General features: G+C 35.3%; 2 protein-coding genes across 2 annotated transcripts; one reads left to right on the forward strand and one right to left on the reverse strand.

Moving 5' to 3' along the window:
- LOC104225424 (inositol monophosphatase 3) lies at positions 1 to 5,018 on the forward strand. Its single transcript, XM_009777206.2, has 12 exons — positions 1 to 88; positions 190 to 245; positions 533 to 583; positions 1,587 to 1,667; positions 1,775 to 1,878; positions 1,969 to 2,053; positions 2,733 to 2,787; positions 2,884 to 2,927; positions 3,582 to 3,650; positions 3,736 to 3,836; positions 4,216 to 4,272; positions 4,566 to 5,018. The coding sequence occupies exons 1-12, from the start codon at positions 76 to 78 to the stop codon at positions 4,660 to 4,662; spliced, it is 813 nt and encodes a 270-aa protein (XP_009775508.1). The 5' UTR covers positions 1 to 75; the 3' UTR covers positions 4,663 to 5,018.
- An 881-nt stretch (positions 5,019 to 5,899) lies between these two features.
- On the reverse strand, positions 5,900 to 8,899 carry LOC104225423 (cytochrome b561 and DOMON domain-containing protein At5g47530-like). The gene is made up of 3 exons (XM_009777205.2): positions 8,285 to 8,899; positions 7,353 to 7,601; positions 5,900 to 6,622 (listed from the first exon to the last, which is right to left on the reverse strand). Exons 1-3 carry the CDS (start codon positions 8,897 to 8,899, stop codon positions 6,272 to 6,274), a joined length of 1,215 nt encoding a protein of 404 aa, XP_009775507.1. The 3' UTR covers positions 5,900 to 6,271.
- Positions 8,900 to 12,213: the final 3,314 nt, after the last annotated feature.

The following is a 12,213-nucleotide window of genomic DNA, read 5'->3' on the forward strand; positions in this document are numbered from 1 at the left end:
CTATAATCTACTATATATATTCACATCATATTCTCACTTCTCTTCCCATCACTCAATTAATCAAATATTTCAAAGATGGCTCAAGATGGTATAGACCCTTTCATCTCTAATTCTAAAAATTTTACCCATATACTTGTATAAGTATTTGTATGCGAATTATTTCTGAAATGCCGTTGTTTTGAATTTCAGGTTCACTTGAACAGTTTCTTGATGTTGCAGTTGAAGCAGCTAAGAAAGCTGGAGATGTAAATCTAATTTGACCCAATTGCTTCTTCTTCTTTTTTTTGCTGTTACTTTATTGGTTTTTTGTTTGATCAATTTAGTTACATTATAAAGATTCGATTTTTAGCTTTAATTTGGTCTTGATTTCTTTGTTTTAAATTCGACCCAATTGATTTTTTTTCCTTTTTTTTTGCAGTTGTTATTTTATTGGTTTCTTGTCTGATCAATTTTAGCTACATTATAAAGATTCAATTTTTGGCTTTAATTTGGTCTTGGTTTCTTTGTTTTTTTGCATTTCTGGGTTTTGAAGGTAATTCGCCAAGGATTCCATGAGACTAAGAATGTGGAGCACAAAGGAGTGGTTAGTGCTTTATTTAGTTGTTTTTAGCTAAGCATTTCTGTTTTGGCTTTTTCTTGTTAGTGGTTTTCTTGAAGGGGCGCGTTGGCGTAACGGTTAAAGTTTCCTCCATGTGACCTGGAGGTCACGAGTTCAAGCCGTGGAAACAGCCTCTTGCAGAAATGTAGGGTAAGGCTGCATATAATAGACCCTTGTTGTCCGGCCCTTCCCTGGACCCCGAGCATAGCGGGAGCTTTGTGCACCGGGCTGCCCTTCTTTTGTTAGTGTTTTTTTTGTAAATTTGTTGTCTTTTTGGATTGAGGAGCTTCTCTTTTTTTGTTTAATCATTTGGTGTCTGAAAATCATGTCCCGACTAATTTAGATTCATGCTGTAGAAAGCCCATTAAGCGCATTATGGAGGGTTTTAGCCTCCTATTAAAGAGGACTCCATTCCCGGGCTCGAACAAGAGACCTCATAAGTAGTTTACTTTCATTTTTGGACTAAAGGTCTATAATTGCTTAATGTGCTAGTCCGTTTCTTGCTTCTATGAAGGTTAATTTTGGATATTGAGATACTACTAAGAGAATGAACCATGTTTGTGGCTTGAGTTTGAGCATATATGGTCCATTATCCACTAGGAAACTACTTATGCTTCTTATAATAGTCAAAAAATTTATACTTAAACTGAAGGAAATGCCTTTTGAACTAATTTGGTGGCACAGTTCGAGTTGTTCGAGAAAAGGAGAAGGGTGAAAGAAGGTTTATTGTTCTTCTTAGTTTTGGCTTATATTGCATAGGAAGCACAATGGAGGACTGTAGTAGGTAAACAATGTTTTAGAGTGTTTGAAATACATGTAGTGTGAGACGTGCGCATAGGACTTAGTTAAGAATGAATTTTTATTGCATATAGTAAATAATCTTTTTGCTTTTGGGAAGAAAAAACATGTAAATCTTGGTCTTTTCAGTTTCTTGTTTGATTCTATGGGTCTTTTGTACGCTTAAATTTTTGTAATTCATCCAATGCAGGTGGATTTAGTCACCGAGACTGATAAGGCATGTGAAGATCTCATTTTTAATCATCTCAAGCAACAGTTCCCAAGCCATAAGGTTAGCTTTCATCTTGTATTCTTAGTTCCATCACTTTATTAGCTGTATTGTGAAACGATTTTACTCATCTATTTCCGGCTCTTTGCTGCAATATCTCTTCACTTTAGTTCATTGGCGAAGAAACAACTGCTGCTTGTGGCAATTTTGAGCTGACTGATGAACCAACTTGGATAGTTGATCCACTCGACGGAACGACTAATTTTGTGCATGGGTAATCATAAATTTCTCCATACTTAGATTGAACTTGTTTTATGATTCATGAAGCCGCTCAAGCTGATTTGTGAAACTTGATTAATTTTAGGTTTCCGTTTGTCTGTGTATCGATCGGTCTCACAATTGGAAAGATTCCAACAGTTGGTGTTGTTTATAACCCAATTATTGATGAGGTGAGATATCTCTGTCAACTATGCTTCAATTCTAAATTAGTTGAGTTCGTTTGTATGAATCCTCTATATTCATTTCCTTATCCTTAGGTTCAATTCATTCCAGTACGAAACAATATATTTTTGTGAGCAAATATGAGATTCTTTATAAAGTAAAGGTTCTCTAAATTCCATGCTTACCCCTACATAACTATACAAGTCTCTAACCAGAATAAACTTTCCAAAGAGACACATGTCCTAATAGTAATTGTAACAGCAACTAACCTTTATTCACAACTAGTTGGTTTCCTTATATGGATCTTTTACTTCCACTTTATTCTATTCTTCACTTTATTTGTATTAATTCAGAGAAAAAGTAGGTAATTTGGGACAACTTCCTTCAAGTAGGTAAGGAAGCATGACTCGCACATCGCATGAGTTTTGCAGCCTAATTATTTGTTACATAAATTATGAGATAAACCCTCACCACCAATCGACAACAGAAAGAGAAATGGAGCAAAAAAACAGAGAGCATCCTTACACATGAATAATTTCCCAATTCATAATAGTAATCAACTTGTTGTAGCTGTCCTGACTCCTGACTTGTGATCAATTTGGGAGCTGTTGGTCGTTTTATTTAACATTGTTTCTTGGTGAACTGATGATCCAAGTTAGTAAGAGGATTTTTACTTTTGACATGCAGCTTTTCACTGCAATCCATGAGAAAGGTGCTTTTCTCAATGGGAAGCCTATCAAAGGTATTGTTGCATATTGATTTGGTGCAGCTTTTAAAACATCGTATCTACAACCTATCGATCACTGACAAGTCTTCTGCATTGATTTAATACCCGCAGTATCTTCACAGTCTGAACTTGTGAAGGCTCTTCTTGCTACAGAGGTACTTGACCTTCATTATTGTTTTTGCTTTATAATAGCATGTTTAATGAAGCATGACACATAAAGACAACTTCAGATCTGTTTTGCTGTAACCATTGTTAATAAGAACATGAAATTTAGTTAATTGTTTTCAGAATATTTTCCAACTACAATTAATTGAACATCCATGTTGGTTTGTATGAACTCGGACGTGGCATATAATTGGTGAAGCATGCATCCTCTTTTTGATTGTAGGCTGGTCATTCTTTAAGAATACCTTCGATTATTTTACTTCAAGCAAGACTGCCCGTCCTGAGTTCTACAAAGATGTGAATAGGATAAACTGGTCAATTAAGTGAATACGGAAACCAGTTTCTGTTGCTTGTCCAATTCTAGGAACACGCTTATTCTTAGCCAAGATATAAAAAATTCCTGCAAATCTCTAGCAACCTCCTATTATATTGATAGTCTTACTTGTATGCTGTTAGATGGCAGTAGTTGTTATTGATCATTATGGTTATGTTATGATGAAGTTTACAAGATTTCTTTTCCCGTCACATTTATTTGGAGAATCTATTATAGACCTGGCTGGATCTATGCCTATCGGTGTGCTGGTTCACTTTTTACCTCTTTGGTATACTAGGAAAAGTTACTGACATTTATTTTACTGGAGCAGGCTGGAACGAAGCGGGATAAGTTAACTCTAGATGCTACTACAGGGAGAATCAATAGCTTGCTTTTCAAGGTCACTAACACCTTCCAAGACATCCACGCTTTTAGTTAAAAATATGTGTAGACTAAAAAAAATCGGGTGGATCTTTATATTACAGGTCAGGTCCCTCCGGATGTGCGGTTCTTGTGCATTAAATCTGTGTGGAGTGGCATGTGGAAGGCTTGATCTCTTCTACGAACTTGAATTTGGAGGCCCTTGGTAAGGCTTGTAATTTCTTTTTAATCTGCTAACATGTGACATATTGGTAACAATAACTACTACCCAGTATAATCCCACCAAGTGGGGTCTGGGGAGGGTAGGATGTATGTAGCCTTACCCGGGAGACTATAATGACCCTCGGCTAAAGAAGGTGAAGGAAGCCCTCATAGCAAGTGATAGCAAGACAAATAGTTAGAAAACTAAATCAGAGATAACAACAAAGAATAGCAAGATAGTACCGATAACAAGTAATAGCAAGATAGTATATTTAGACAAATAAGTCCAAGGCAGCACACGAGAATTTGCTTATATAGGGATGTGGTAACAAAAAGTTAAAAAAACATGTGACATATTGGTGACAATTTGCTTCTACATACAGGGATGTGGCAGGTGGTGCTGTGATAGTGAAAGAAGCTGGAGGTTTCGTGTTTGATCCGTGAGTAACACTCTTTATTCCTCATGAAATTTCCTAATAATGAAATAGAATAAGATGAAGTTTCCATGTTCACATAGAGAGAAAAGTAGAGTTCAGTATTTCTGAGAGAAATAGAGATCAGATTATTCAATAATATATTTAAGTATACACCTGTATGGAGCGGAAAAGATGTAGCAAATTCATATATCCAACCCCCAACAGTTTTAAGATCAACGCAAAATTGAATGATTGATTGTTTTAATAATCAAACGACAGTTCGATATCTCTGATGTATAGTAGTTTTTCTTCATCAGATCTGGTTCAGAATTTGACCTCACAGCTCGACGGGTAGCTGCTACAAACGGTCATCTCAAGGACGCATTTATCAAGGCCTTGAATGAATCGGAATGAGAAGAAGCTACCGTCAGAAGCAGTTTTAATTTCATATTAAACGGGATATAGCTCTAATCATGTCCTGACTCTATCTTCAGGATTCAATCATTATTTAGCCAAGAAACATTCACTTCTTGCCATTTATTGCTGGTTTTAATTAACCAGGCAAGTCAGCTGTACTATCCTTTTTAATAAACAGAGACCATATAATGTTATAGATTTGGTTCTTTAGTGTAAGAAACTTCCTGAAAGACCAATTTTCGTCATCGACATTAGTTTGTTTGATGGAAGGTGACTTCAATGATATATTATGTAATGGGATAGATTTTGTTCTATAGTATAAGAAGCTTCCTACAAGGCCTATTTCTGCCAAAGACATCAGTTTGTTTGATAGAAAAAGACTTCATTGATATAACTTCTCTTCAATCTTATCATTGTCAAACACTGTCCTTGGAGAAATTATTATTATTAACTTTTTGTGGAGTAGCTTTATACTGATAGAATATGACGAATTATTTTAGTGGCTGTTCTACTTTTAGAATTGGTAATACTTTTGTGTAGTAGTTTGAAAAGATAAATGTTGTTCTTCTACTCCCACTACTGGTTTGCACTAACAACAACATATGCAGTAGTATTATCTCACATCGTGGGGTCTGGGAGGGTAGTGTGTACACAGACCTTACCCTTACCTGGTGAAGGTAGAGAGGTTGTTTCCAATAGACCCTCGGCTCAGGAAAATATAAGCATCACATTAATTAAAAGATGGACAATGAGGGACAACACCAAAAAGCCATGTAAAAGCAGCATAGAAACAACGCGATAATAAGATGATCAAAATGGAAGAAAATGACGGGTAGTCATAGAAACCTACTACCAACAGAATGCGAGAGTGCGTACTAATCCTACTGATATGAACAATCTACCACCTACCCTACTACCCTAATCCTCGACTCTGGACCTCCACACTAATGGTTTGCACTATATCTGATTTTTTGACTTAATATTATAGTAATTTGCTGTGCTAATGTTAAAGACTACTAGTATATATCTCTTTATCCTTGTAGCCAATAATGTGAAGTTCAGCTGAATAAGAGTATGAGAGACTACAACAACAACAACATACCGAGTATAATTCCATAAGTGGGGTTTGGGAAGAGTAGTGTGGGGAGGATAGTATGTACGCAGACCTTACCCCTGCCTGGAGAGGTAGTTGCCGGAAAGGTAGAGGATGAAGAGAATTAGAGACTGAAACATATAAAGAGAAAAAAGAACACCCTGATTTATATTGCATAAGGAGTAAAGTACATATGTAATATCAACAAGAAATTCAAGAAAATAAAATCCGAACCAAAAAAACAACAACAAACACCTAATGTAATTCTACGAGTAGGGTCGAGTAGGGTATGAGGAGGGTAGTGTGTACATAGACCTTACCCCTACCTTGAGAAGGTAGAGAAGTTGAAATTCAAGAAAATAAAACCTGAACCGACAAAAAAAAGGGAAAAAAGAAAAAGAAAACCATCCCATGATGCTCTATATCTAAATATTCCTCTGGCATCATATCCAAGATTGAACTACATAAGTAGACAAATCAAACTATCTCCAGTACAGAAGAATATTTCAATGTCTAAACTCTGTAATGTATCCTAGTAGTTCCATTTCCATAGCCATTATTATAGCCATTTGTTTCATATAAACCTTGTCCTTGTGTATTCTTCTCAACAGTAGTAACAGATTTATTTCTCTTTATAACCACACACCATGTAATAACTTCCAAGAATGCAGCAATGATTCCTAAACCAATTAATGTTTCAATATAAGCTATTCTCCATTTGTTCTCAGGATTCAATATGTTCAAACCTTTGAATATGTTGAAGATTCCAAGGACAACAATTGAGTATCCAACTGATCTGTGGTAAATGTTCCAGTAGATCCTGTGTTTGTGATCCCTTTTTGGCCTTAGCAGCATAGCAGAAGCCTGTAATCAAAAGGCATATTCACATTGTAGTTAAATTAAAAATTTAGATGATTGTAAACGAACTTTTCAATTTCATTTCTTGCTTAGAATGTTATGATTCAAATATTTAATAGGAAAAAGCTATGCTGCGCGGACTCTCCAAGATGCTGCCGTACTTGCCGGCAGTATTTCGGAGTGTCCGAGCAACATAGAAAAAAGGAACTACAAAATTACCTCTCTAATATATGAATTATTTAAAAAAAATATTCTCTCTTAAACTTTGGAGACATTCATACCCTTGCCGTTAACTAACTTGCCCTTGACTTTAATGGAGCTCCAACGTGGACCGGATGAATTCCACGTGTCAAACAAGAAAAGGTCCAATTTTACCCCCTCTACTTTTAATATGATTTTATATTACCCTCCGTTACATATTTCAGGTTAAAACACCATTAAAGTCAAGGATAAAAATAAGACGATTTACTAACAACAAGGGTATGAATAGCCAACGTATAACAAAAGGCTATTAAGATATTTCGTATAGTAGAGGGCTACTTTTGATCAACAACAACAAAGCCAGTGAAATCTCACAAGTAGGGTCTGGGGAGGGTACTGTGTACGCAAACCTTACCCCTATCATATGAAGGTAGAGAGGCTGTTTCCGAAAACAATCACTTTTTGGCATTAACAAATCAATGTTGATAGCCAAAATCTTGAAGTAACAATGTGCAATAGAGAATGACTAGATTACCTGAAGGGTAGCAAGGGAAAACAGGACAATCCCAATGGTTCTGTGGACAGTAAATTTAATACCAGGGGACTCACTCCCCAGTTGAAGACCAGTAGCCCAACCAGCAACACCAATAACATAAGCTGTGATTTGCCAAATTGAGTGTAGGTAAAACCATGCAGGATCTGAAAACACCTTTAAATACCTTGCAAATAAAATTCCTATAGGCATCATGATCCCCCAACTCACTGCATTTAGCAGTCCATGAAGCTGACAAAATCCATTAAGAAAATCAGAATTTCAAGTCAAAACTTATTACTAGTACTTTTCAAAGAAAAAATGCAATCAGTTTCAACGACAACAAATTCAGTGTAATCCCACAAAGTAGGGTCTGGGGGTAGAGGTGTACGTAGACCTTACCCCTACCTTGTGAAGGTAGAGAGGTTGTTTCGGATAGACCTCCCGGCTCAAGGTAAAAGTAAAAGAAGCAGACACAATATAGAACTGGTAAAGTCACATAACTATTTCTTGTCGCATTAAAATAACTAAACTTTTTCTACTATAAATGTAAAGTCATCGATAAACCTATCCATCAATGTGTGACTTTAATGTTAAAGTGGTAAAGTTTAGTAACAAAAACAGTTTTCTGACTTTACTATTCTAAGGAAGAAAAAAAAGGGCAACCCGGTGCACTAAGCTCCCGCTATGCGCAAGGTTCGAGGAAGAATTGGACTACAAGGGTCTATTGTATGCAGCCTTACCCTGCATTTCTGCAAGAGGCTGTTTCCATGGCTTGAACCCATGACCTCCTGGTTACATGGCAGCAACTTTACCAGTTACGCCGAGACTCCCCTTCTTCTACCTTAATGTGATAAAATAGTTGTTCGGCTTCACTGATATAGCACGTAAAGTTCAGTAACTATATGTGAAACTAAATAAATCAAATGACTTACATTTTTCTTGTTAAATTGTGAGCTTGCAGCTCCAGTAGTAGTAGTTTTAGATTGTCCAGAAAGAAGGCTAAGAGCTCCAGCAGATTGAACATTAACACCAGAAGTATCATGCATTGCAGGAGAATCTCCTGAAACTGGACCTTCTTGCCATACTTGGTTCACAATTGTAGAGTTAAACTTATCAAGTTTTAATGTAGCAAAAATCGCGATTTCGTTATTCGAATATGTAGCTGATAAATCAGAGACAGGAAAACTCAGATTCCCTTCTTGTAACTGTGTTTGATAACTTGTGACAGGAGATGTGTAAACTCTCATTTTTCCATCTGATTTTTGATATGCAACTAATGCTTGTGAACCAACCATGCCTTGAGCTGTTGGATTTATAGCCCATGCTACCCATCTTGAGGAGGCAATTTTAGTGTGTCGAAAGGCGATTTTCGCAGTTTTTGAAGAAGGATCATAATTCCAGTGAAGGAATGAGTTCAAGTAAGGTAAATCACTGCATGAAGTGAAGATTTGGTTGCTTGTAAAGTTGTACTTTGTGCATGATTGAGCATATGTGGATGACACAAACAGAGAAAACAGAATACATGAAATCAAGAAAACTCTTAACATTTTCAAGAAACTAAGGATTCTAGAACACTATGTTGTTGTTGTTATTTTGGTGTTTGGAGAAAAAGTTTATGATGGAATGAGAAGGAATGGAGGGGCTAATATATAAAGGGTAGTGGGGTTAAGATTAGTTAGATAGTTTGGCTTGGAAGATTTCTTTAATATTTGTACTTATTTGGGGTTGGGTACAGAGGCGGAGTCAGAATTTCAACTTTATGGGTTCTGAATTTTAACCGACAACAACTTTATGGGTTCTAAATTTAGTATTTGTATATATTTAATAAATTTCTTAAGACAAATATATTATTTGAGCAAAAGCTATTGGGTTCGATCAAATTCATACGCAGGCTTCTAGCTCCGCCCCTGGTTTTTTTTTGGGGGGGGAGGGGGTTTGGGGGGGGGGGGTCTTTTTAGGGCACCTGTCAAAGTGTTGTTTACTAATTAAGTTTGTTTTCAACAACTAATTCCTTTTTTCATACCTGCACATGTCTAACATTCAACTGCAATTGTCCTAAACTTGATATTGTATTAAGGTGATGAAAAGGGAAACAAAGATTTAAACAAATGAAAGAATCTTTTCAAGAAGAATAAATTTGTATATGAGTACAAAAAGTTTTTAATGACTTCTTCTTTCTACTCTATCCATAATTTTCCATACTTGGACTAGTTAATTCTTGGTATATTTTGTAAGTTTAGTAATGAGCATAACGGTCAGTCGATAACTATTTATAGGTATCAACTTGCCACAAAAAAAAATACTTTTTTATTTTTGTGTCATGGATATCTAGTTAGATAAGATGTAGTAAAACTATGAATTAGAAAATGTCACTTGGATTAAAATTCTAACTTCTTAGCTCTTTAGATACCTTGCTTGGTAGGGTGAAATTTTCAGTTTTTCACCTATAAAACATAACAGTCCAATTCAGTTTTTAGAGTATAATTTTGTATATATAAAAAGGATTTTGGTGCATAAATTATTTCGTATTCACGAAAGGTTTGGGGAAGGATCGCATCTTAAGGGGTGTAATCAGTGGCGGAAGCAGGATTTCAGCGAAGGGGTTCAATCAAAGAAAAAGTTAAAAAATTGAAAAAGATTGTGGCTAGTAGGAATTGAACTAATGATCTCAAATTTCGAACCCCTTGACCACTAAAGTATGCTTTCAAGCTATGTCAAATGGATTCAAAATATAATTTTTCGGCGAAAGGGGGTTTAGGTGAGCACCCTGAATCCGCCTTTGGGTGTAATATAGACAACCTACTCTAATATAAGCATCAATTACTACTTGCATGGCTTGAACCCGTAAAGTATAGGTCACACAAAAATAAACCGTGACTTATATATAATTTTGCATATATGTAACACGTAAATCTTGACTCCATCTTTGAGTTTAGATAAAGTCAAAAATAATCACATGGCTAATTATTGGAAATCTTAACCACTTTCATTCTTTACTAAACAAAGACAAAAGTCACAAAGTAAAAACACTAAAGCTCATTGGTTATGAACTTTTAGCCTTTAGGCTAAACCACTTCATTATATTAACAACTTATTTGTACTCTTTTGCATTTTGAATATTTAATTTATTTGGGATAAAACAGAACCAGTTGGGTTAGGTGCATGATAATAGCCACACAGCTAGGTCAAACCAAACCCAACCCCTCAAAATCATCCAAATAAAAGGGTGACCTAAACCTTTCAAAATTTAAATAAACTCTTTCCATTTGTCCTAAAATCCCATCTTCTTGAAATCATTTCCATTTTAAGCCTTTAATTTAATTAATTCTTTATTTTATGCAAATTTTCATTGGTTTATTGTTTTTCTTTCACCTACTTGTCCTTTTTGGTAGGATCTAAGCACCTTTTTATCACATTTTTTGTATGTTAAAGAAGAATTAGTTTTAATTAAAATTATAAGTCATTTATCGCTACATACAAATTAAACTTCATTATACATAATTCAATCTCAATTAGCCCATCTCTTGAAACCGAATGACAAAATATTAGTCCATAATTACTTAGGTTTTAGTTTGTAAGAAAATCAATTTTAAAGCTAAGGGCCCGTTTGGTACGAGGGATAAAGAATAATTGATCCCATGATTAAATTTATGATGAGTTTATCCTATGTTTGATTGGGATGAAATCGCGGTATAACTATCTCGGGATAGTAGAATATTTTTTATTACTATTGAAAGGTGGGATAACAATCCCGGGATACTTTTTCTAACCAAACGTCCCCACAAGGTAGATGATCCCGAACATATGTTACATGGCCTCCAATGGCCAAAGCGGGTGAGGTACACAAATAGCCTTTAAAGTAGACGGTCTTGAATTTTGTCCCCGCTTCCCCTATAGGACGAACTTCAATAGTAACAAGTGTTGCTTGTTGCTTGCCCAATGGACAACACTTTTAACTATATACCTTGAAATTCTGGTTATGGGGTAAGCGGTGGTCAAAAGTTAAAGACCGAACCAAAAAGTGTTATATTTTTGCAATTGTTTGGGCCAAAGCAACTGCAAATGGGCTCGAAGGGTTCAACTTTGAGTTGGAAGTCCAGCCCAATGATGAGGACATGAGGTCCCAATGTGTCTGAAGTTGGGCTTCAGACTTCAGCCCTTTGGACATTCGAATGTCAAGTTAAAGTTAGGCAGAGTCCAACCTCAAATGTAGAATAAACCCAAATAGTCGTTCATTCAACTACTTAAACTAAAAATAGTCAATAGAGGTATAATATATACATAATTAATTGTATGATATGTATATAATTTTATAAAATCAATATATAAACTATGTATATGGCTAAAAAAATAATGAATACGTACGACTATTTGTGTAAAGATCTCAATCTGAAAGTCCAAAGAAGTAACAACATCAAAAGTTGCCAAACTAGCTACACTTTAAATAATTTTTAAAACTTAAATATATTTTAGGGATCTTCACAAAATAACATGTCAAATTCATTGTTTAATTTTTCAGCCGGTATACATAAATTATACATTAATTATACACTATTTTATACATTATAATCGGCTATTTAGGGTAACTCTTCTATATTTTAAATACGGGCGTTACAAACGGCTAAAAGAACAATGGTAGACTCTGATTGAATTCCGAATGGGAAAAGGCCAAATTTGTCCCTCTACTATGGGAGAAATTCAAAAATAGTCAAATTTACAAGTGATCATTCAAAAATAGCCATAGTTTCAAAAGTAATTTAGCCATTTTTCATGTAAAGATAAATTTGAACGAAAACACTATTCAAAATTCGAAAAATACTCCAGCATAATATACTGGAATAATGGAGTTCCAGCATAATTA

The sequence above is a fragment of the Nicotiana sylvestris genome, chromosome 5, assembly GCF_000393655.2.
Source record: "Nicotiana sylvestris chromosome 5, ASM39365v2, whole genome shotgun sequence".
In the NCBI taxonomy this organism is placed as follows: Eukaryota; Viridiplantae; Streptophyta; class Magnoliopsida; order Solanales; family Solanaceae; genus Nicotiana; species Nicotiana sylvestris.

Coding starts and splice junctions, on each gene's coding strand:
- LOC104225424 (XM_009777206.2), top strand. Junction 1,668..1,774: donor AACAGTTCCCAAGCCATAAG/GTTAGCTTTCAT, acceptor TCTTCACTTTAG/TTCATTGGCGAAGAAACAAC. Junction 2,054..2,732: donor ATAACCCAATTATTGATGAG/GTGAGATATCTC, acceptor TTTGACATGCAG/CTTTTCACTGCAATCCATGA.
- LOC104225423 (XM_009777205.2), bottom strand. CDS start 8,899: ATGTTAAGAGTTTTCTTGATTTCATGTATTCTGTTTTCTCTGTTTGTG. Junction 7,602..8,284: donor CACAATTTAACAAGAAAAAT/GTAAGTCATTTG, acceptor GGATTTTGTCAG/CTTCATGGACTGCTAAATGC. Junction 6,623..7,352: donor TTTCCCTTGCTACCCTTCAG/GTAATCTAGTCA, acceptor TTTTGATTACAG/GCTTCTGCTATGCTGCTAAG.